The following is a 21,232-nucleotide window of genomic DNA, read 5'->3' as shown; positions in this document are numbered from 1 at the left end:
CCAGACCTTCTGATCCACCAATCGGGTCACCTGCATCGGTCTATTCCTTCTCTCAACCTCACAGCTTGGTTGCTCCACTTCCTTCCTTAGCCAGGCTTCCTATGATCTCTAACCCGGTTAGGGATATTATAGTGGCTTCTCTTAAATCCTCTACTAGAAGGATTTATACCAGCAAGTGGAAACGCTTCTCTTGTTGGGCTAAATCAAAGAATATAGATCCCTTTACTGCCCCTGTTCATGCAGTTTTGGATTTTTTAGCGGAAATCTTTCACTCGGGCTCTTCATCTTCCACGGTTAAAGTTCAGTTGGCTGTTATCTCGAACTTTCATGTCGGGTTTGCAGATCACAACATTATGTCCCACAGGCTTTGTAGAGCCTTTCTAAAAGGGATTTTTCTCCTTAAACCTCCTGTCAGGAGTCCTCCTCCTCAATGGGACCTAAATCTAGTGCTGACATCCTTAATTCTTCCTCCCTTTGAGCCAGCTGTTTCATGTTCTCTGAAGTTTCTTTCATGGAAAACACTCTTCCTTGTCGCTATTACCTCGGCCAGGAGAGTGTCAGAACTTCATGCCCTTTCTGTTCGTCCCCCTTATTTGGTCTTCCACAAGGACAGGGTATCCTTGAGAACTAATCCATCCTTTTTGCCTAAGGTGGCTTCGAAAACTAATTTGAACCAATCTATTGATCTCCCTGTGTTTTTCCCTAATTACTCCAACAGATCGGAACAAAAATTACATTATCTTGATGTTCACCTCCAACTCAGATATTATTTGGACAGAACAAAACAATTCAGGAAATCTGATCAGCTCTTTCTTTCTTATGCTGAAAATAAGAAAGGCCTTCCTGTTTCCAAAGTGACCTTATCTAGATGGCTTTCTTCCACCATCTCCGAAATCTATCAGCTCAGGGGCAAACAGCTGTGCTCAAAACCAAAAGCGCATTCCACCAGAAGTTTAGCCACTTCCACAGCCTTTCAGGCTAGACTCCCTTTAGACACTATTTGTGCAGCAGCCACTTGGGCCACTCCTCATACCTTTGTTTCTCATTAGAAAATTGGATTTGGCCTCCAGGGATAGAGCCAGTTTTGGTTCTACGGTTCTCAAGGGTCTGTTCCATTGAGCCACCCAGGATAGAGGTGCTAGGGACGCGGTCCCATCAAGCAAGAATGAAGGCGAGATTGACAACTTAACATTGAGAAGTTATGTACCTACCATAACGTTCCATGTTAGTTGTCTTCTCTCGCCTTCTTTCTTGCGACCCTCCCTCCTATCCCCTTGCCTGGACAGACCTTGTTCTCCCTTGTCTGGAAGATTGCTTCTTAGGCACCAGTTAGTTACCTGGTTCCCATTTCAGCCCTTCCTTAGGCCAATTGCTTTCTTTCCTCAGTGGAAAGTTTTTTGTGCTAGGTGTGTTTCCCTATAGGTACAAACGAGATCTGGGTACTTACCACCTTGCATCATGGGATATGGGGCTGCCTCGAGCTGGTAAAAGTGACTCTCGAGCTTAGCAAGTGCCGAGTCGGAGCCGAGGATCGGCTCCGAACCCATCAAGCAAGAAAGAAGGCGAGAGAAGACAACTAACATGGAACGTTATGGTAGGTACATAACTTCTCATTACCCTCATTCCCTGCCTGCAATGGGAGTTTCGATGGTGGGCACTGGCCTGTCACCACAACAAGGGACAGCCATTCACTTTGCCCACAGCCAGGCAGACACTGAAAACAGATGCATCGGATTATGCCTGGGGGGCATACATGGCAGGAAAATGTATTCAGGGCACGTGGCCCACAAGCCAAATGCATCTTCATATCAATCAAAAAGAGATGCTAGCTGTACAGAATGCTCTGATAGCTTTCAAGGATCTACTCCATCCAGGACAACTGTTGCTAAGGACGGACAATACTACAGTCATGTGGTACATAAACAAGCAAGGGGGCACACATTCCTACCCCCTCTGCAGGCAAGCCATGACTTTGTGGAACACAGCATTGACTTATCAAGTGCATCTGCAAGCACAATTCCTGCCAGGAAAGACAAATACTCTGGCAGACGAACTAAGCAGAAACCTCATAGACCCTCACGAGTGGAAACTAGATCCACAAGTCTTCAGCATGATAACAAGGAAATGGGGATGCCCAGACATAGATCTATTTGCCTCCCCTCACAACTGTCAGCTACAGAGATTCTGCACAAGGACTTATCACAAACAAGCATGGAAGGTGGATGCTCTATCATTCAGCTGGAAAACCATTACAGTATATGCCTTTCCTCCACTGCCTCTCTTCTCCAAGGTACTCCTAAAGGTCAGACAAGAGAAGCCAAAAATGATACTGATTGCCCCAGACTGGCCACGCCAGCACTGGTACCCAATCCTACAGAGCTTGTCTCAAGGCCCAGCCTGGACTTTACCTCAAATTCCTCATCTTCTGACCCAACAAAACAATCAGATCCTGCACAGCCAACTTAGAACCTTAAATCTGGCTGCATGGCGAATAATATAATCACTCAAAACTCAACACTCTCTAAAGCAATTATGGATGTTATTTTGGAAGCCAGGAGGCCCAGCACCAGAAAATCTTATGCAGAAAAATGGAAGAGATTCTGTGCTTGGAACCAGGCACAAGGAATTGACCCGCTTGTTCCAAATATTCCTAAGATTTTACAATACCAAACTGAGATGCTGGACAAAGGCCTATCCTTCTCATCAATTAAGATCCATGCCTCTGCCATTTCAGCTCATTACAATACGGAACCACCTATTTTTTCACATCCACTGCTAAGGCAGTACCTCAGAGGGACCAAAAACATAAGACCTCCAAGGAGAGCACTGATACCTACATGGGACTTCAATTTTGTATTGGAAAAGCTCACATTGCCTCCTTTTGAGCCAGCCAATACAGCCAAGATAAAATTCTTATAATGGAAAACAGCTCTGCTCCTAGCAATAACTTCAGCAAGAAGAGTCTCAGAGTTACAGGCATTAATGGCTATGGAACCTTTTATCATTTTCCATACGGACAGGGTTTCTCTAAGGACAAACCCAACATTTATGCCAAAGGTAGTATCCAGTGTGGCTCTTAATCAAACCATTCATTTGCCTACTTTTTATCCAAATCCCCAAAATAAAGGGGAGAGACTTCTGCATTCTTTGGACATACACAGACAGCTACGCTTCTACTTGGACAAAACTAAAGCTTTCAGAAAGACTGAGCAACTTTTAGTGGCATATGCTGCAGGATCACAAGGAAAGGCTATCTCAAAGCAGACTATTTCAAAATGGATAGGACACTGCATTTGTGTCTGCTATTCACAACATGGCAAATCAGTGCCTAAGGGCATTAGGCCACATTCGACCAGGGCAGCAGCCACCTCAGCAGCCTTCCTCAGAGGAGTACCAACCAAGGATATTTTGGAGGCTGCAACTTGGACTTCAGTGCACACTTTTACCAAGCACTACCACTTACCTCTTTACTCTAAATCCAGATCAGGCTTTGCCATTGCAGTTCTGCAGGGCCTCATAGCCACTCCAAATCCTATTTAGACCCAGCCGCCCAACCTCAGCTTTGGGATTCAACCCAAGTGTAATGACTGCAACAGTGAAACTAGTACAGTTGTGTACCTACCATAAATGTAGATGTTCGAGTGTATTCACAGTTGCAGTCCTGGTTACCCACCCACCATCCCCCTTTCTTTGCTGGGACTTATCTGTACTTCTCTATTCTATACAACCTATGTGGTGTATTTGCTTGTAGATGAAAGTATTGTTTATTTTAGTACATGCTTTTTATAAGCAATGATGTGATAGTGTTCAATCTCGCCGTTTGTTCTTACACATGGGTTCGGAGCCGATCCTCGGCTCCGTGCCGGCCTCTTGCAAGCTCTGCATCGAGAAGAAGCTCGAGACAATCTAATACCCACAATCCCCCTCTGCCTTTACCTCAGATCTAGTTTGCCGCTGCTGCATACGCATCGTTGGGAGCTAGCTCGAGAGTTTCTAAGCTAAGATATAACTTTTTTGTTGTATTTTATTAAGAAATATATTCTAGTTGATATTATCTGTATTAACAAGTGTGATTGTGTTGTGGTTCCACAATTCCTTGGTACCGTTAACCTTATTTTCGGTATTTTTGTATCGGGGCCTACACCCTTCACATCTACCATATTGAGACAATTTAACCGGATTTGACATTAACCTGATTGTGACTTTTTTCTCGGATTGACTGTGTTTTTCTGTAGTTATATATTGTTATACTATGTCGGAGAAAGCAAAGTCTGGTTTCAAACGTTGTCAGTGTGGCCAAAAAATGTCGGTCACTGACAACCACAGTTCCTGCGTCTACTGCCTTGGCCCTCTTCACTTACAAGAGGATTGCTCCATCTGTCACTCTTTTAGTGGGAGGGTCATGACAGATAGGCGCAGGAAACTGATGGACAGAGGTCTACTGAAACCAGCTTTCCAAGAGGCTTTGGATGCTTCTGACCAGGCATCAAGTCCTCTAAGGAATCGAAGACGCCGGAGCCTAAGTCATCGGCTCCGAGCTCTTCTTCAAAGGTTAGATCACCGGTTCCACAGACTTCGGGCCGAGTGTTCAACTGGTGTCGGTTCCTGAGCCTCGAGTCTTGGAACCGTGATGGAGCTCCTCCTTCGCCATATTGAGGTCGGCTCCGTCTTCGGTTCCTTCGACCCGTTCTTCCTCCAAACTTCGGATGTCGATGTGGATCGCGTGGTGCAGAAGTTGTTGGAGCATTCGCCCTCTCTAAACTTATTTCGGTTTCCACCCAGTTGGTGTCGAAACTTGAAGGCCTTCCTGTATCTCCATCCATTCCTCCTCCGAGACCGATTCAGTCTTTGGAGCCGGAAGAGGCTGATCTGCTGATTGTGGAGCCCTCGGTCCAGAACCGTCCTTTCTCGGTCTGTTCCTCACCTCGACTCCGTCAGACCGGTACCGAGTCTCGGAGCCGACGGTCTGTTCTTGGTTCGGGGCGAGAGTCGAACCGGTGTCGGTTCCGACTCTCCCTCGGGCCTCGACACGGATCGATTCGGCTCCGTCCTCGGGTCGATGCCTTCGTGCCCGTGTCGGGATTCTTCCCATTTCTTCGAACCGGGGACTCTTCGATGCGGGACCCGGGAGCATTCGACCTGATGAGGAAGGTGTTGTCTACCCAGACAACCACATCAGTGGAAGCAGTTTCTCCTCCCCATAAAGGGCCTTTGTCTTCATCTGCACCCACGGCCACATCCAAGCGTCGGGCACCAGTGCCTCAGCCACCCCTGGAGGGTGCCCCTCTTCCTCCGAGGCTTCTTCGGATGCTCCCCACGAGGAAGTCCCTAGGAAGAGACTGTGTAAGAGGAGACACTTGGATTCTCCACAGGAATCCATAACATCTGATACTGACTTAGATGAGTCAGAGGGTCCCCTAAGTCACCTTCAGAAGATGTCTCTTTTCAGACATTTTGGAGATCCTGAAACAGAGAGGTGACTGGCAGTCCCTTCCCCCTTCTGAGGATGAGTCAGTTCTGCTGAAGGCATTTGGTGCTCGCCCTTCCTCCTCCTGGGTCACTCCGCCCTTCGACGAACTAATGGAACTTATTGCTTGAAGGGCGTGGGAGGCTCCTGACACAGTGGAACCTGTTCCAAGGAAACCGAACAAGTACATCACAGCACCTCAGGATAAGTCCTACCTTACAAAAGGAGTTCCAGTAGACGCTATGGTGGTGGCTGCAGCCACGAAAAGGAGATGTCGGAGTCTTCTTCGGCTGTCCATCCGCCTAATAAAGATTCTAGGACGATGGATAGATATGGGAAGCGCATTTTTAGTTCAGCGGCTTTTTCCATGCGGTCCCTGAACTATTTGACCCATTTTACACGTCTGCAGAGGGATCTAGTCAAAGAGTTGGGAGATACCTCCAGGGTACTACAGATGCAGCTGTCTCAGAGAAAGTGACAGCGCAACTTAATACCCTAACATCGATTGTTAACTCGTCCATGAGGCTGATTTCTTACGCAGCCGAAGGTTCGAGTAGGGCAGCAGCTTCAGCGATTGCTCTTCGTAGACAATCCTGGATGCGCCTATGCTCCTTTGGGGAAGCCTTCAAGTCTTCCTTTACAAACGCCCCATTTGACGGTGCCACTCTTTTTGGCCCCAAGGTAAAGGAGACCCTTACCCGGTGTGAACAAGAGGGAAAGACTCTGTCTGCTGTCGGAGTCCGTTTCCACCCCAACTAGACCGTACCCCAAAGGGCAACGCGGTGGGAAAATGTGGTTTCGAAACCCCAAGGGTCTTTCTCAGGCACACAGGGTGATGCCCCCTCTAGAGGCAGAGGAGGGGGCAGAGGTGGAAGACGCCGCCCTGGCGGCAGAGGGGGTCCGCAACATCAAGGTGACAGGGATACACTCCTGGTAAACCTTTCCAGCACTCCTGAGAGGAGGCCCGACTGTCCTGCTCTGGAGGCAGTCGGGGGTCGCTTAGCTTTATACCCTCAGGCCTGGCAAGGTATAACTACAGACAAGTGGGTAAAAAGCGTAGTTACCAGAGGTTACTCCATACCCTTCCTATCCTATCCCATTCCAAAGAAAAGACTCCCAGATGTACCGCCCATCTGCGAGAGCCAGCAGCTTTAGAAATTTCAAAGCTGCTAGAAAAAAAGAGTCATCCAGCCAGTCCCAGCGGACCAGCAAGGATTCGGGACTTACTCAAGGTTCTTTTAGTTCCAAAGAAAACAGGGGACTGGAGGCCCATTCTAGACCTAAGCTACCTCAATACTTTCGTCAAGAAAGAAAAGTTCCGAATGGTCACGCTTCAATCGATCCTTCCATTCTTGCAGAAGGACGAGTGGATGTGCTCAATAGATCTAGAGGATGCATACTACCACATCAAAATGGCCAGGGCATCCAGAGATCATTTGCGCTTCCGGCTGGGAGCCAGTCACTTTCAATTTCGAGCCCTGCCCTTTGGTCTGACCTCAGCCCCCAGGGTCTTCACCAAATGTATGGCAGTGGTAGCGTCTCACTTGAGACGTCAGGGATTCCAGGTGTTTCCGTATCTGGACGACTGGCTCCTTTCGGCCACCACCCGGCACTGCAGGCCAGAGACTATGTTCTTCAACTGTGTGTTCACCTAGGGATCTCCGTAAATTTCGGAAAATCCTTACTTCAGCCATCACAAAATATCTTGTTCATAGGAGCAGAGTTAAACACACGTCAATTAATTCTGAAGCTTCCCCCAGAAAGGATATTATCACTGCAGACTCACATACGTCTTCTACTCTTGTCAAGGAAATCTCCTGCAAAACTAGTACTGAAGGTGTTAGGCCTCATGTCAGCCTCCCTTATTGCAATTCCCCTGGGAAGGCTGCACATGAGAGTCCTACAATGGCTACTGTTTGCTCAATGGTCATTTCAACAACTACCTCTAACACACGAGATTCTTATAACAAAGACTTGCAAAACAGATCTAAACTGGTGGCTTCAAACGTGCAACCTTTCCCAGGGGAGGCCGTTTGTGCTACCCACGCCCACAGTTACGGTGACCACGGACGCTTCCCTGATAGGGTGGGGGGGCATCTTTCAGGGACAGACAGTCCAAGGCGAATGGACCAATTTGGAGTACAATCTGCACATCAATGTTCTAGAGTTGAGGGCAGTGTTTCTAGCGTTGCAACACTTTGCTCCCCTCCTTCCTCTAGGGACTATTGCAGTTCAGACGGACAACATGTCGGTAGTCTGGTACATAAACAAACAAGGGGAAACCAAGTCCTATCAACTATGCAGAGAGGCCATGAGAATTTGGCAGTGGGCGGAGTCCACGGGTCGCTTTCTAATAGCAACGCACATCCCGGGTCATCCAACGTCATAGCCGACAGGCTGAGCAGAGCAATTCTGTTACCGCACGAGTGGTCTCTAAAACAGTCAGTGGCGGAAAGGATTTTTCGCATGTGGGGCCAGCCTTCCTGCGACCTGTTTGCGTCTCCAATGAATGCCAAATGCAGGAGCTACTTTGCCCTATTACCCCCTCCAGGGAAGTCCCCAGGGACGCACTGGTTTACGATTGGCCCCCGGGACTCCTATACGCATTTCCCCCATTTCCTCTGATATCGAAGTTTCTCCAGAAAGCCAGGAACCTACACAGGACGATAATCCTCATTGCTCCATTCTGGCCTCGTCAAATTTGGTTTCCCTTCCTGAAAATACACTGCATTCGGGGACCCTGGATTCTGGACCCAGAGCCAGATCTATTGACTCACTCGTCAGGGGTTCCCCATCCCGCCTCCTGTCACTCCATCTAGCAGCTTGGCTGCTCCAATTCCAACTTAGCCAGGTCTGATCTTTTGTCACCAGCAGTCCAGGATATATTAGTGGCTTCATAAAGCTTCCACTACTAAAACATATACTAGCAAATGGAAACGGTTTGTATTCTGGGCGAAGACACACCATGTGGATCCTTTATAGCTCCTTTGAATAAGATATTAGAGTTCTTAACAGACTTATTTCATCAGGGTGCTTCTCCTGCTACTCTAAAAGTTCAATTGGCTGCCATTTCAATTTCCATGTGGAAGAATGTGGAGCTCCTGTTATGGCTCACAGACTTTGTAAAGCCTTTTTAAAAGGAGTTTTTCATATTAGACCACCGGTCAGATCTCCTACGTCACCTTGGAGTCTAAACTTGTTGCTATCTAAATTAATGTTGCCCCTTTGAACCTGCCTCTTCTTGCCCATTAACATTTTTGTCCTGGAAAACTCTCTTTCTGGTAGCCATTACTTCTGCTAGGCAGTGTCTGAACTTCAGGCTCTCTCCATCAAGCACCCTTATTTGATCTTTCACTCTGACAGAGTTTCTCTTGAACCAATTCATCCTTCCTCCCTAAAGTATGTTCCATTAACAATATTAATCAGTCCATTGAATTACCCACTTTCTTCAAAACCACTCCAACAAAATGGAGTATATGTTACACAAATTAGATGTTCACAGACAGCTAAGGTTTTATTTGGATAGAACAAAAGATCACAGGAAAACAGATCAACTCTTTGTGGCTTTTGCTGATAGCAGGAAAGGACTTGCAGTTACCAAAAGAACTCTTTCTAAATGGTTAACGGATTGTATAATCTATGTCTACGATTCTGTAGATCAACCCCTTTTACACAAACCCAAAGGACATTCCACAAGATCGATATCTACGTCTTTGGCTCATGCAGCTCGCCTACCTCTGGATGCTATTTGTGCAGCTGCTACCTGGTCTAAGCCACATACATTTATTTCTCATTATAAAGTAGACAAGGTTTCTAGGGACAGGGCAACCTTTGGTTCCACTGTGCTCAAGAACGTCCTCCCGTGAGTTCCTCAGGATCAAGGAGCTAGGGACGCTACCCATGTGTAAGAACAAACGGCGAGATTGAACACTATCACATATAGAAGTTATGTCCTTACCATAACGTTCCATGTGGAGTGTTCATCTCACCTTTGTTCTTACAGTCCCACCCTCCCACCCTTAGGAAGAACGTTCTTTGATGCCTGGCCAGAAGCATTTTTTGCTACTGCTATTATTCTGTGTACATAGTTGGTATACACATATATGTTTATATGTGTCTGTTTAGATATGTTTATGTGTGTAAGCATGAATGTGCTTTTATGTAGATTGGTTTGCTTGCAAACTAGATCTGAGGTAAAGGCAGAGGGGGATTGTGGGTATTAGATTGTCTCGAGCTTCTTCTCGATGCAGAGCTTGCAAGAGGCCGGCACGGAGCCGAGGATCGGCTCCGAACCCATGTGTAAGAACAAAGGCGAGATGAACACTCCACATGGAACGTTATGGTAAGGACATAACTTCTATTTTTTAGCCTACCCTTTTGGAGGCACCTGGCATCTGGGGCAAGAAAAACTGAAGAAAATGGCATCGGCTGCATCTTATATACCCCTGGCGCACTAATGTCAGGGAAGAGGTGACAGCAACCGATGCCAGACCAGGACTTTGGAATTCAGGCCGACTGCGGGTAGCTTGCCAGCAGGATAACCCCAAGTGTAATGACTGCAACAGTGAATACACTCGAACATCTACATTTATGGTAGGTACACAACTGTACTTTTTAATTACTATTTATACTGATTGAATGGGCTGGTTCATTGTTCTGATGATGTCCTGATGGATGAAAGTGCTAAACCTTTTGTTTCTGTTGCTGTGTTTCAATAAACAGTTTTCACTGGTTTTTCAGCTTCTAATTTTTAAAGTCTGCCAAATCATTACACTCCAAGAACATATATTCCCAGGTACCTGTTTCTTTCCCATTACACCTCTAACATTTGCTGTCTACCTGAAGAAACATTCTTTGGATTCTGTTTGGGGTATAAATGTATCTGTGCAAACAGTTCCAGGCAAAAATAAATCTTCTATATTTTGTTGCATATTTGGTATCCATACGTATGTGTTCACATTATTTCTTTGTGAATTGCTTATTTAATCTCTTCTCCCAATCTTTTCTAATCGCCTCTGATTGATTCCTATAGATGTCCTTCTGTTCCTATGTTGCAGTATTCCTTACATGAGGGATTCCCTGCCATAAACGATCCCAACATCTGACCAATATCACATGTAGGCCCAAGCTGGTGTCTGTCATAAAAGTGACATCTGTACACACCATCCTCAGAACTTCTGTGCCGCCAGTCCAAACACCATCTTCTACCATCAGTCTCGCCCGAGTTGTTGGTTGCTGTACAAGCTAGTTCAGATAAGTGCCCCATTAGGGTTTTTTTCTTTTACTTTTGCTGCTGCTTTTCTGTTTGAGGTTACATGTCATCCAGGGCAGGTAGGTGCCATTGTGGAAGACAAATACCACTACCCACGATCAGTGTCTGTTTTGTTTAGGCCCTAACCACGACCATAAGTCTTGCTTTATATGTCAGACATTTGTTCCCAAAACCTTGCATAGCCTGCTTCACTCTGTGAATATTTTCCTTGAGAATCAAAGACTTAAGAGGTTAGTGCACAGCGTTGTGGAGGGTATTTGGGCCCTTCTGCTGCCCCCGCAAAGAAGGCCAAGAAAATTAGGCCTGAAGCGTCACCTGCGCCTCCCATTCAGGATGTCCCTCTTGAGGCCAGTGAAAGCCTGAAGGGCCATTTGGATTTTGTCTCAGATTCCTTGGCAGGTACCAAAGTGGACGCCGTCATGGAGTCAGTCACTGGCATGTTCTCGGAGGTTTTGCAGACGTCTGTCTCGGACAAACAGGGGGAACCTAGACTCATTATTTCAGAAGACTCTTGAGGTATTTCTCACATCATGGTTTCGGAGGAGGTACTGACAACTGTTACAGAATGCAGGCCTACATAGGGTCCCTTCACCTTCCACAAGGCTGCTGTGCCCCTTAAAAAAACATCTTTTAGCCCCTCAGGAACCTCCGCCTGACTGGCAGGCCTTCTCACAGGGATTATTTATGCCTTTTTGCTTTTGAAGGCTCCCAGTGATATTTCCCTTCCTAGCCCTCCTTCTACTTCTTCCCCTCGGAAAAGATTTAGGGAGCAGGTGTTATCTGAGGATGAGGATTCTTCAGAGGATGTGTCATTGGCATACTCTGCCCAAATTTTTTCCCTTTGGAGTCTGCTTCACCTTAGGAGGAGTCCAATGGAACTGAGTCTCCTGGTGAAGATATCACCTTTGAGGAGACTATTGATTGTATGAGGAAATGGTTCAAGTGGGACTGCTCACAGGTTACTGATGTGCATAGGAGATATTACAATTTACTCCAAATGGATTCACCTTCTCCTTCTGCTTTGTCTCCAGTACTACCAGCTTTTCTGGATGTTTTCACTCCTGCTTCTAAGAGTCCAAACTCTCAACCTCCTGCTCCCAAATGGCCATATAAGTTCTATAAAGTTCCAGAGGACTGTACATTCCTTTATAAATGCCCTACTGCAGACCCAGTGGTTGTTTCTGTAGCTACTGATAAGCCATCAAGACTTTTGCCTTCTGCTTCTCTTCTCCATTCAGATAAGAAGAGTAAAACCAGGGAAAAGCTGGGGAAAACATGTACACTTAATCTACTCTTACCTTTAGGGCAACTGACTGTCAAACCCATATGAATAAGTATGCCTTGGCCCTTCTTTCTCATGGTACTCAGCTTCTCTCTGACCTTCCGTATTCAGATGTAAAGTCTCAGCTTTTTTCTGTTTAGATTTATCTTCCTAAGTGGTACTCCACTCCATTAGATGCAGCTATGATGCTGCTGAAGCATCTGCTAGGGCAGCTGCCTCTGGCTCTGTATTAAGGAGATACTCTTGGTTAAGGCTTAAACCACTTCCTGAAATCTTTAAGCCTAAGCTAATGGATGGACTATTAGATAATAATGCCTTGCTTGGTACTGAAGGTGCTACCTTTTTCAAATTCCTACAGGAGAAAGGTAGAGTTGCAGGATTTGAAACATATCTTTGTGTCTTCAGTTCCCAGATTCCAAAGGAACTACCCAGTTAAGACTGCTTTTGTCAGGAAACAATCTTGTACTCCTCCTTCTAGAGGTAAAAAAGTGTCAGGAGATCTGCTACTTCTAAACCCTCACAGCTGCCTTCTATTCAAAAGCAGTCTTTTCCAGAGAAGCCAGGTAGTCTTTGACTACCTGGTTCCCTCTGGTGACATTCCCCTCTCTCAATACCTTACTCTCTCCCTTCCAGTCTGGGAACACATCAATCAAGATTCATGGATTCTGTCCATTATTCATAAAGGATATTTCATGGTCTGGAAGTCTCTTCCTCCTTACATGGGAATTCCTCAGCCACCCCGAGAACAACTTATTTTCTTCCCAGAGGTGCTCCAATATTTGATATCCCAGGGAACTATTCAAGAAGTTCCACTGTCACAAAGGGGAAGAGGGTTCTACTTAAGGATGTTCCTGGTTTCCAGGAAAAATGGCCCATGGAGGTCCATCCTGGATCTTTCTTACCACAACATCTACTTAAAGGTCCCAACTTTTCATGTGCTTTCCCTCCAAGCTCTGTTTCCTCTCATTCTTCCACAGGCCTGTTTGCCCTCCCTGGATATCAAGGATGCCTACCTACATGTTCCCATTTATCCACTTTACAGAAAATTTTTTACATTTTTCTTTTGCTTCCTCACATTTTCAGTTTTGTGCTTTGCCCTTTGTTCTCTCTATGGCACCAAAGGTATTTACAAAGTGTTTAACTCCTTTGATTGCTTCCTGCAGACTCCAAGACATAAAGGTCTTCCCCTATCTGGATGATTTTTTGCTATAGGCACCACTGCCAGAGACCTCACATCACAATCTCTTGTTCACTGCTACTCTTCTGAAAAGGTTGGGATTCACAGTAATTTTTAAAAAAATCCATGCTCACCCCTTCACAGAACCACCTTTTCCTGGAGTGCAGGATTCAGAGAGATCTCATGTTTGCCTCTCTTCCACCTCATAAAGTTCTGTCTCTAGTCGGTTACTTCCAAGACTTTCTCCCTCTGCAGTCTTTTTGACAGCCAGGGAGTTTCTCAAGCTTCTAGACTTCATGGCTTCAACTATTCCCATGCTACCTCTTGCCAAACTCCACATGAGAAAGTTTCAGTGGTACTTGAAATCAGTTTGAATGTGGCATCCCTCTTCTTGCTTGCTTAAAGAGGGAGCTTCTTTGGTGGATTCAGCAGATTTCCCAGAATCCAGGCATACCTTTTACATCCTCCCCTGCCAATTCAAGAGTTGTTCACAGACACCTCAGACATGGGTTGGTGGGCAGCCTTGGCATCCATGAAGGTACAAGGCCTTTGGTCTCCTTCGCAGAGGAAGGGAGACATAAACATAAAAGAGATGAGGGCTTTTCTGCTGGCTCTTCAGACTTTTCATACTCTTCTTCAACTAGGATCTATAAAACTATTTACAGACAACACCACATTTCTATGTTATGTAAACAAAGGGGGGGGGGGGGCAAAATCATACCTTCTATGCAGACTAGCTCTTTTGGTATGGGAAGTGGTAACTCAGTACCATGTCAGTCTGCAGGCAATGTACATCTCTTCCAACCAAAATGTTGTGGCAGACACTCTGAGCAGGTCTGTGACTCAATCCCACAAATGTATGCTTCACATGGATGTGTTTCCGGACATTCTCCACTGGTGGGATACACCTGAAATAAATCTTTTTGACACCCCCCCCCCCCTTGAACAGACAACTTCCAAAGTTTTGTGCCAGAGTTCCAGGTCCTCTAGTGTGGAAGGTGGATGCCGTATAAATCTCTAAGAAGGGGATGCTTCTCTGTGCATTTCCCCCTCCTTCCCTGTTATTCAGAAAGTTCTGCTGAAGATTTAGCAGGACAGACCAAAAATCTTGCTGGTGACTCCCTTTTGGCCAAGACAACATTGGTTTCCTCTTCTGCATTTAACCAAGGGCAGTCATTACAAGTTACCTCACAGGGTGGATCTCCTCACACAAGACAAGGGAACACTCATTCACGCTCAGTTGTCAGCTCTGCACCTCACACTATGGGTGATAAAATTTTGATTCCTTTCAGACACCTTTTCTCTGAGGATGTGCTTAAGGTGCTGCAGGACACCATGAAACTCAATACTAGGAGATCCTACTTATCCAAATGGAAGAGTTTTCCATCTGGTGTCTTTCTCGTAACCTAGGCCCACTAAATGTGTACATTCCTTTGTTTGTATCTTACTTGTGTGAACTTTTGAAGGCTGGGTTAGCTTATTCTTCATTTAAAGCACACCTTTCAGCTGTTTCTGCATATCTGCCTCTGTTTCCCTTCTTTGGCCTCTAGATTGGCGGTTAAACTTTTCCTTAAATGCATCCTTCGCATTAGACCTCCCAGGAAACCTGTTCCACCTCCCTCGGAGTTTAATTTTGTTCTGGAAAACCTCACTGTGGCTCCTTTTCTGAGCCTGCAGCAAGAGTTACCCTACAGTATTGGAAGACTGTGCTTCTGCTTGCCATTACTTCAACCAGAAGGGTGTCTGAACTACAAGCCTTGATGGCATCCCCACCTTTCCTGTTTTTTTCATAAGGACAGGGTTTCATTGCTTATGAACCCTTCCTTTATGCCCAAGGTTGTGAATGAGTTGTCGCTTAATCAGTCCATTAATTTGCTTACCTTTTTTCCCTCACCACAGTCTTCCAGTGAGAGGATCCTATGCACCTTGGATGTGCACAGACAACTCAGATTTTAATTGGATAAAACTAAAGCTATCAGGAAATCTGATCAGCTTTTTGTGTCTTTTCATCCCAGGGTCTGGGAAGGCCTGCTTCCAAGCAGACTATTTCTATTTGGATTTCTAAGACAATTTGTTTTTATGTTTTTCATGCTAAAAGCATTTCTTCCCCTGTTAAGGCTCACTCTACTAGGGCTGTAGATGTCCTTCTCTTCCATGTTGCAGTATTCTATCCTTCCCACCTTCCCCCAGTTCATGTTCTTTCTTTGGATGTGTGTTTTCTCCTTTGTACTTTAGGATGATTTTCTTCCTGGGGCATTCAGTTCTGAGGATGGTACGTGTGGACGTCACTTTTATGGCCAATGCCAGCTTGGGCCTATGTGTGACATCCCACGTACCTGGCAGTGGTAAAAGGGTTTTGTATACTGGCCAGATGTCAGGATCATTTATGACATGGAATCCCACAGATAAACAATGCTGCAACGTGGAAGAGAAGGACATCTATGGTTATGGTAAGATTTTACACAGCTATTCTTTATTATGCAATATTTTATATGCCATATTAATTATCCCCTTTTTAACAGCAGCTTCTGTTTTAGATTCAGTTAAAAACTCAACCAGTGCAGGTCTTTCATTTAGGTCCCCATCCCTTTCCCTTTGACTATACTCTGATATCAATCCCTGATAGGGAAGGCAGTCACTAGCCTGCAACCCAAATGTCTTCTTGGCCTCTTCCCATTCTGTTACCTTTCCCTCTCTAATTGTTTGTTCCCAATACCTTGGTTCCTTTGCCAGCTTCATCCAGTAAATTATAGCCCCTTCTTGCCTTTTCTCTGTATTCCAAATTGCAGCTATCCCTATTGTCAGAATCTCCTTTTCTGCATTCCTGTGTTGGCTTATTTCTTAATATACTCTGATCGTTTATGAATATAATATTTTGTATGACTGTTGTTATTCTCATTAAGGATCTGCATCCAAAAATCCCATTATTTCCTTTTTTCTTGAATTAGCTTCCTGCTTCATCACTATCCCTTTCCACTTTGAATTGTAGCTTTTTCTTTGTGTTATGTATAATATCCATAACCGTGTAGCTCTTAAATATCCCTTGAAATCAGGCAATCCTAAACCTCCTTGTCCTGTTGGGAGAATCAACTTATCCAACTTCCCCTCACAGATAATACTTCAAATATTTATTAATCACTATCCACAACTTCTCTGGTTGATAAAAATATGCCTGGCCTTTGTGTAAAACTAGAGGTACTAAAACATTTTTACTGTTTGTATTTTGATGTACATTTCCATAGGCAAGCGCTTCCAGTTTCTTATTTTTTGTATTATCTTTTGTTTAGTCTCTTCCCACATATCCTTAGCTGCCATAACAGAATCCTTTTTAATCCACACTCCTAAATATGTCATTTTATCATGTCCCCACAGATGTGGGTATTGCTGAACCAGTTCATGTATGCATACATAGTTTATGGTTATAGCCTTTGTTTTATCTTTATTAATGTAATAGCCTGAAAAAAAAACACAGAACTGTCTCAGAATGTTCCACAGCACTGACATGCCCTTATCTGGTTCTATCAGGTACAAAATAATATCATCTGTAAATAAAGCCAACTTTTCTTGAACACCATACCCATTATATCCTTGAATTTCTGAGTCCCTTATTTTATTTTGCTAATGCTTTTAAATATAACACAAATAACAAAGTGGAAAGAGGACACCCCTACCTGGTTCCTCTGTTCAGACACACCTTGTCAGAGCAGTACCCTCCCACTTTGATTTTAGCTTCCAATCCCTCATATATCCTTCTAAATAACATTATTATTGTATCAGGAAATGAAAATTCTTCCATTGTCCTGCTTATAAAATCCCAGCTTATTTTGTTGAATGCTTATTCTATATCAAGACCAACCAACAGCAGTGGTATTTTTTTTACATTCTGCTTCCTTCTGGGTCGTCATTGTTCTGTTAGTGTTGTCAAATGTTTGCATCCCTGCCACAAAGCCACACTGATCCATATTTATCAATTTTGACATCATCTTTACCATTCTTTAGCCGTTATAGACATAAACACTTAATAATCATGGTTTAAAAGTGAAATGGGCCTATAAGAAGCTGGATCAACAGGGTCTTCATTACAGCCACCACAGCTTTTTTTCCAAAATGTTGTTGCATCCCGTCTTTTAAAATAATGTTAAACAAAACCTTCCAGATCTTAATCACTTTCTTCCCTCCTAGCTTCTAAACTTCTACTGGAATACCACCTATTCCTGGACACTTTCCTGCAGATTGGTTATCCATCACCGTTTTTATCTCATCACCTCCTATTTTAACTAATTGTTGAGCCTCATCTACCTCTAACCTTGGCATATTTAAGTCTTCCTTAAATATTTCCATTTGTGCTTTTTCTTGATTTTCCCACTTCTCTGCTTTATACAAATTTTTTATAAAATTTCCAAAATATCTCTAATACTTCTACAGGATCTCTGGTTATTTTCTTGTTATACACCCCCTAATTTTGGCAACCACTCTTTCTTATTTCTGTTTCCTAAGTCACTGTACCAAAAGTTTTTGTGCTCTCAAAAGCACACAACAATTGCTGATCAGCAAACTTTCTAAACTCATACATATTATCTAGGTACTTCCTTATTTTTTCTTTACTACTTTGAAATTGCATCTCACCTTGTTCTATATGATTTCCCTTATACTGTAATACTTTAACTTTTGTCATCCCCTCTAAATAATTCTTGTTACTTCTTAACCATATCTCTTTTTCTTTTATTTCTACCCTGTTTTTAAACTCCAGTTTCATTTTGTCCCACTCACTAGCAGGAGTACTTTCTATCTTCCCTAGTACCTCCCAAATTTCCACCACTAGGATGGGATGATTATTTATAAGCATGGGGAAAAGGTATATGCTTCTGCAACTTTGATTTTCAGAATTTTGAACTGTCAAGCATAAGTAGTACTAGAGTGTAGAGCAGTATCCCAAGAGATCTTTCTCTAACCGTGGCACTAGAAAAAACTAAAAGGGTCTTGTCTGGGAGTTTGAAGGGCTGCCTTGGTCTTGGTCCTTCACACTCACAGACAGGCAGGGTGGTGTTCTAAGCTTAGAGAGATGGACAGAGCGTGGGTAGCAGGGCAGCACTACCAATCAATACTATCAATCAGTAAGGCAGTGTGTTTCTTGAATATCTAGCTGTTTTTGAAATGTTATCCTATACAAAATTAATGAAGTGCAGTGATTAGATAGCTCTGCCATATTGTATTGTGATAAATAAAAATGATAGGAAGTTTTCTGGAGTATGATTGTCTTTTTTGGGGTTTCTAAATAGGAAATCAGCAATTCAACTGGCCGTTTCTTCATTTCAACTAGAGAAAATTACACTGAGTTGAGTATTGTGAATCTGGAAATCGAGATGGATCCTGGCGAGTATCAGTGCAATGCCACCAACTCTATAAATTCTACTTATGTCACTACCATTCTTCGTGTCCGCAGTCATCTGGCCCCTCTGTGGCCATTCCTTGGAATTTTGGCAGAAATTATTATTCTTGTTGTCATCATAGTCATTTATGAGAAAAGGAAGAGGCCGGACGAAGTACCTGATGGTAAGTATTTCACCTTCGCAAAAAAATTTTGTATGTTGAAACTGATGGCTGTTTCACTATGTTTATGGTTGGCTTCCAAAAGCTAAACAGTATTTTTGCAAATTAAAACTACACAGTTGGCTGTCAGCACACAAGAAAAAAAGACATTGTTGTCATAGGTATCATTAATAGGACAGCAGCAATAAATTAATGGAATCTATGATTGCTACTGTCAGTTATTTCTTATATGTTAACTTTAGCTTTGAAAATTTTCTTTTTATAATGTCCTTGTTCAGTAGTAGTTTGTTATTGGAGTTTGGGCACGGCTTCTGGAAACTTGACCACCTTCACTGTACTGTATTAGTGTTGTACTGAATAATAATAATATCAGTAAATAAATAAGTAAGCAGTATGTGAATGTTTAGGTAACTGCAGTACTTGAGCATATTATGGCATAAAGACAAAGTTTTAATTTCTTAAAGCAACTTTTTTCACTTTAATTTTCAGACACTGTTAAAGTCCTTTTATCTATATTATTGAGTGTTTCTGCACTGAAATGGAAATCAGCACTCCTTTTCTTCATCCAGTAATTGTCACAAGAGAGTATTATAGGAAACTGGTTAGCTGTTAACAAGAAAACTAAGAAGAACAGAGTCAGCCTGAGAAGCAGATTTCAGTTTTGCCTAGGTGCTTCTTAACTCTTTGTTATATATTTTGAGAATTACATTGTAGAAAATTGTAATAGTTGTAAAAAAGTGATAGTTTAAAACTAATTTACTACTTATGGTAATACTAACAGCAGAACTTTAACCTGGGGTATGATATTTTTCTTTTTATCATCAGCAGTCTAATAAGTCTAAGATGCAAGAAGAACTCATGCGTTTCCACCATAAAAAAACTTAGTGATATCTCAAGCAATTGGGTAGACTCTATCTACTAGTTTAAATGTAAACTATCACTGTTTTGTTTTGTTTGTTTTGTTTTTTAAGTTTAAGGAAGTGAGCCGAAGTCTTTCAACTCGTGGCACTGCATTCCACAATGTATCTAGTACATGTTGCAAGAAAGACACCTGGTGGTCATTAATGTTAAATACAGTTCATAAGTAAATTTCCTTTGTTTTTGGCATGTTTATATTTTAAGGTGACTGCATTGCTGGAGGCAGACCTAACCCCTGAAGATGTTTTTAGTGAACTCACTGAAAACATTTTTTTCTGTAGTGGTATGTAATGTTCTGTTAACTTAGAAGAATCTTAATTAAAAGTAGAGAATTTGCAGATAATAATGTCAATGTTTTTTGCCTTTGCAGCTTTTATTTCTTCTTAAATGTGGTCAACGCAGGGAGCTGTATGATTTGGTTGTACTCGTAGTTTATTGGTTTGATAGTATTTTTCAGGTACTTTGAGTATATACACACACTGAATTCTTTGCTGCATCACATACCATGAACCTTTTTCACTTGTAAGCCTCAGTTGCCCCTTTCCAGTAGTAGCTCAGTTAGTAATAGTAGTGAAGTATGGGTTGTGTATCTTTAAATACGTTAATATCTAGATCTGATGTCATTTTCATTCATTCCTCAACCGTGGGGTTCGGATCTGATCCTCGGATCCGACTCTTCTGCTTCTTCCAACTTGTGGAACATTGAAATTCTCAAGCTCCTCCCTTTCCCATAATGCCCTAGTCACCTAACATACCTCAGATCTTATTTGCTGCTTTAGCGTATGGACGCGGGCTCTGCATGCTCTCGAGCTAGATACTTTTTTGTGAGTTATATCTTTGTAACATTTCAATCTTTCTAGAGCTTCATCCATTCCTATTAATCTTTATTAAATAATATATTATTTTTATATTTCTGTTCCCTTCCCATTCAAATTTTTTACTTGTGAATTTCTTGATTTCTTGAATACCGCTGTTGGTATTCCTCTTTATTGTACTTATTAGTACTTCTATTTTACCATAGTTGGTATGTTTTTCTAATAATCTTCCTAAAAAATAAAAAAGAAAACTTTTTCTTAATACCTGCTCCCTTTTTTCTTAAATCATGTGCGTTTCAAAAAGTGCATGGCCTGTAGCCATAAAATTACGATATCAGACACACATTCAAAATGTGTATACTGTTTTAGGCCTGCTCATGTTAACTTGAGTTGTGATATTTTTAAGGCCTTCAACCCCAGAGCTTTGATTAATAGAAAAAAAACAAGCTAATTTTAAGAGGTTTGCTACTTTCCAAATCTACTTCAGCATCCTTTGAGGCTCAAACCCCAAAAAGGCTGCCAAGAAGGGAGTTTCCTGTCATAAAGAATCAAGAAAACATTCCCCGGATCCAACTACTACTTCAGCTCCCATATCTGAACCTCCTCCCTCTTGGGTGACTCCGCCCACCAATGAGCTCACTGATTTGGTCTCTCGGTGGGCATGGAAGCAGCCTGATAGCCTTTCCCTAAGCGACAAGATAGGATCCTGGCACCATCAAAGGACAGAACATATTGGAGCAAGGGAGTACCA

General features: G+C 43.2%; 1 protein-coding gene across 3 annotated transcripts in view; it reads left to right on the top strand.

Annotated features, from left to right (window-relative positions):
- Positions 1–21,232, top strand: part of NPTN (neuroplastin) — a 2,340,387-nt gene that overhangs the window by 1,397,643 nt on the left and 921,512 nt on the right. For all 3 annotated transcript variants that reach the window (XM_044077564.1, XM_044077563.1, XM_044077562.1), the window contains exon 6: positions 18,478–18,751. In XM_044077564.1, the coding sequence (XP_043933499.1) occupies positions 18,478–18,751 (274 nt within the window). The remainder of the gene's footprint in view (positions 1–18,477; positions 18,752–21,232) is intronic.

The sequence above is a fragment of the Protopterus annectens genome, chromosome 7.part0 (assembly GCF_019279795.1).
Source record: "Protopterus annectens isolate FY-2018-M chromosome 7.part0, PAN1.0, whole genome shotgun sequence".
NCBI lineage: Eukaryota > Metazoa > Chordata > Ceratodontiformes > Protopteridae > Protopterus > Protopterus annectens.
Note: the sequence above shows the minus strand (reverse complement) of the source record. Positions and strands in the feature narration are given on the sequence as shown.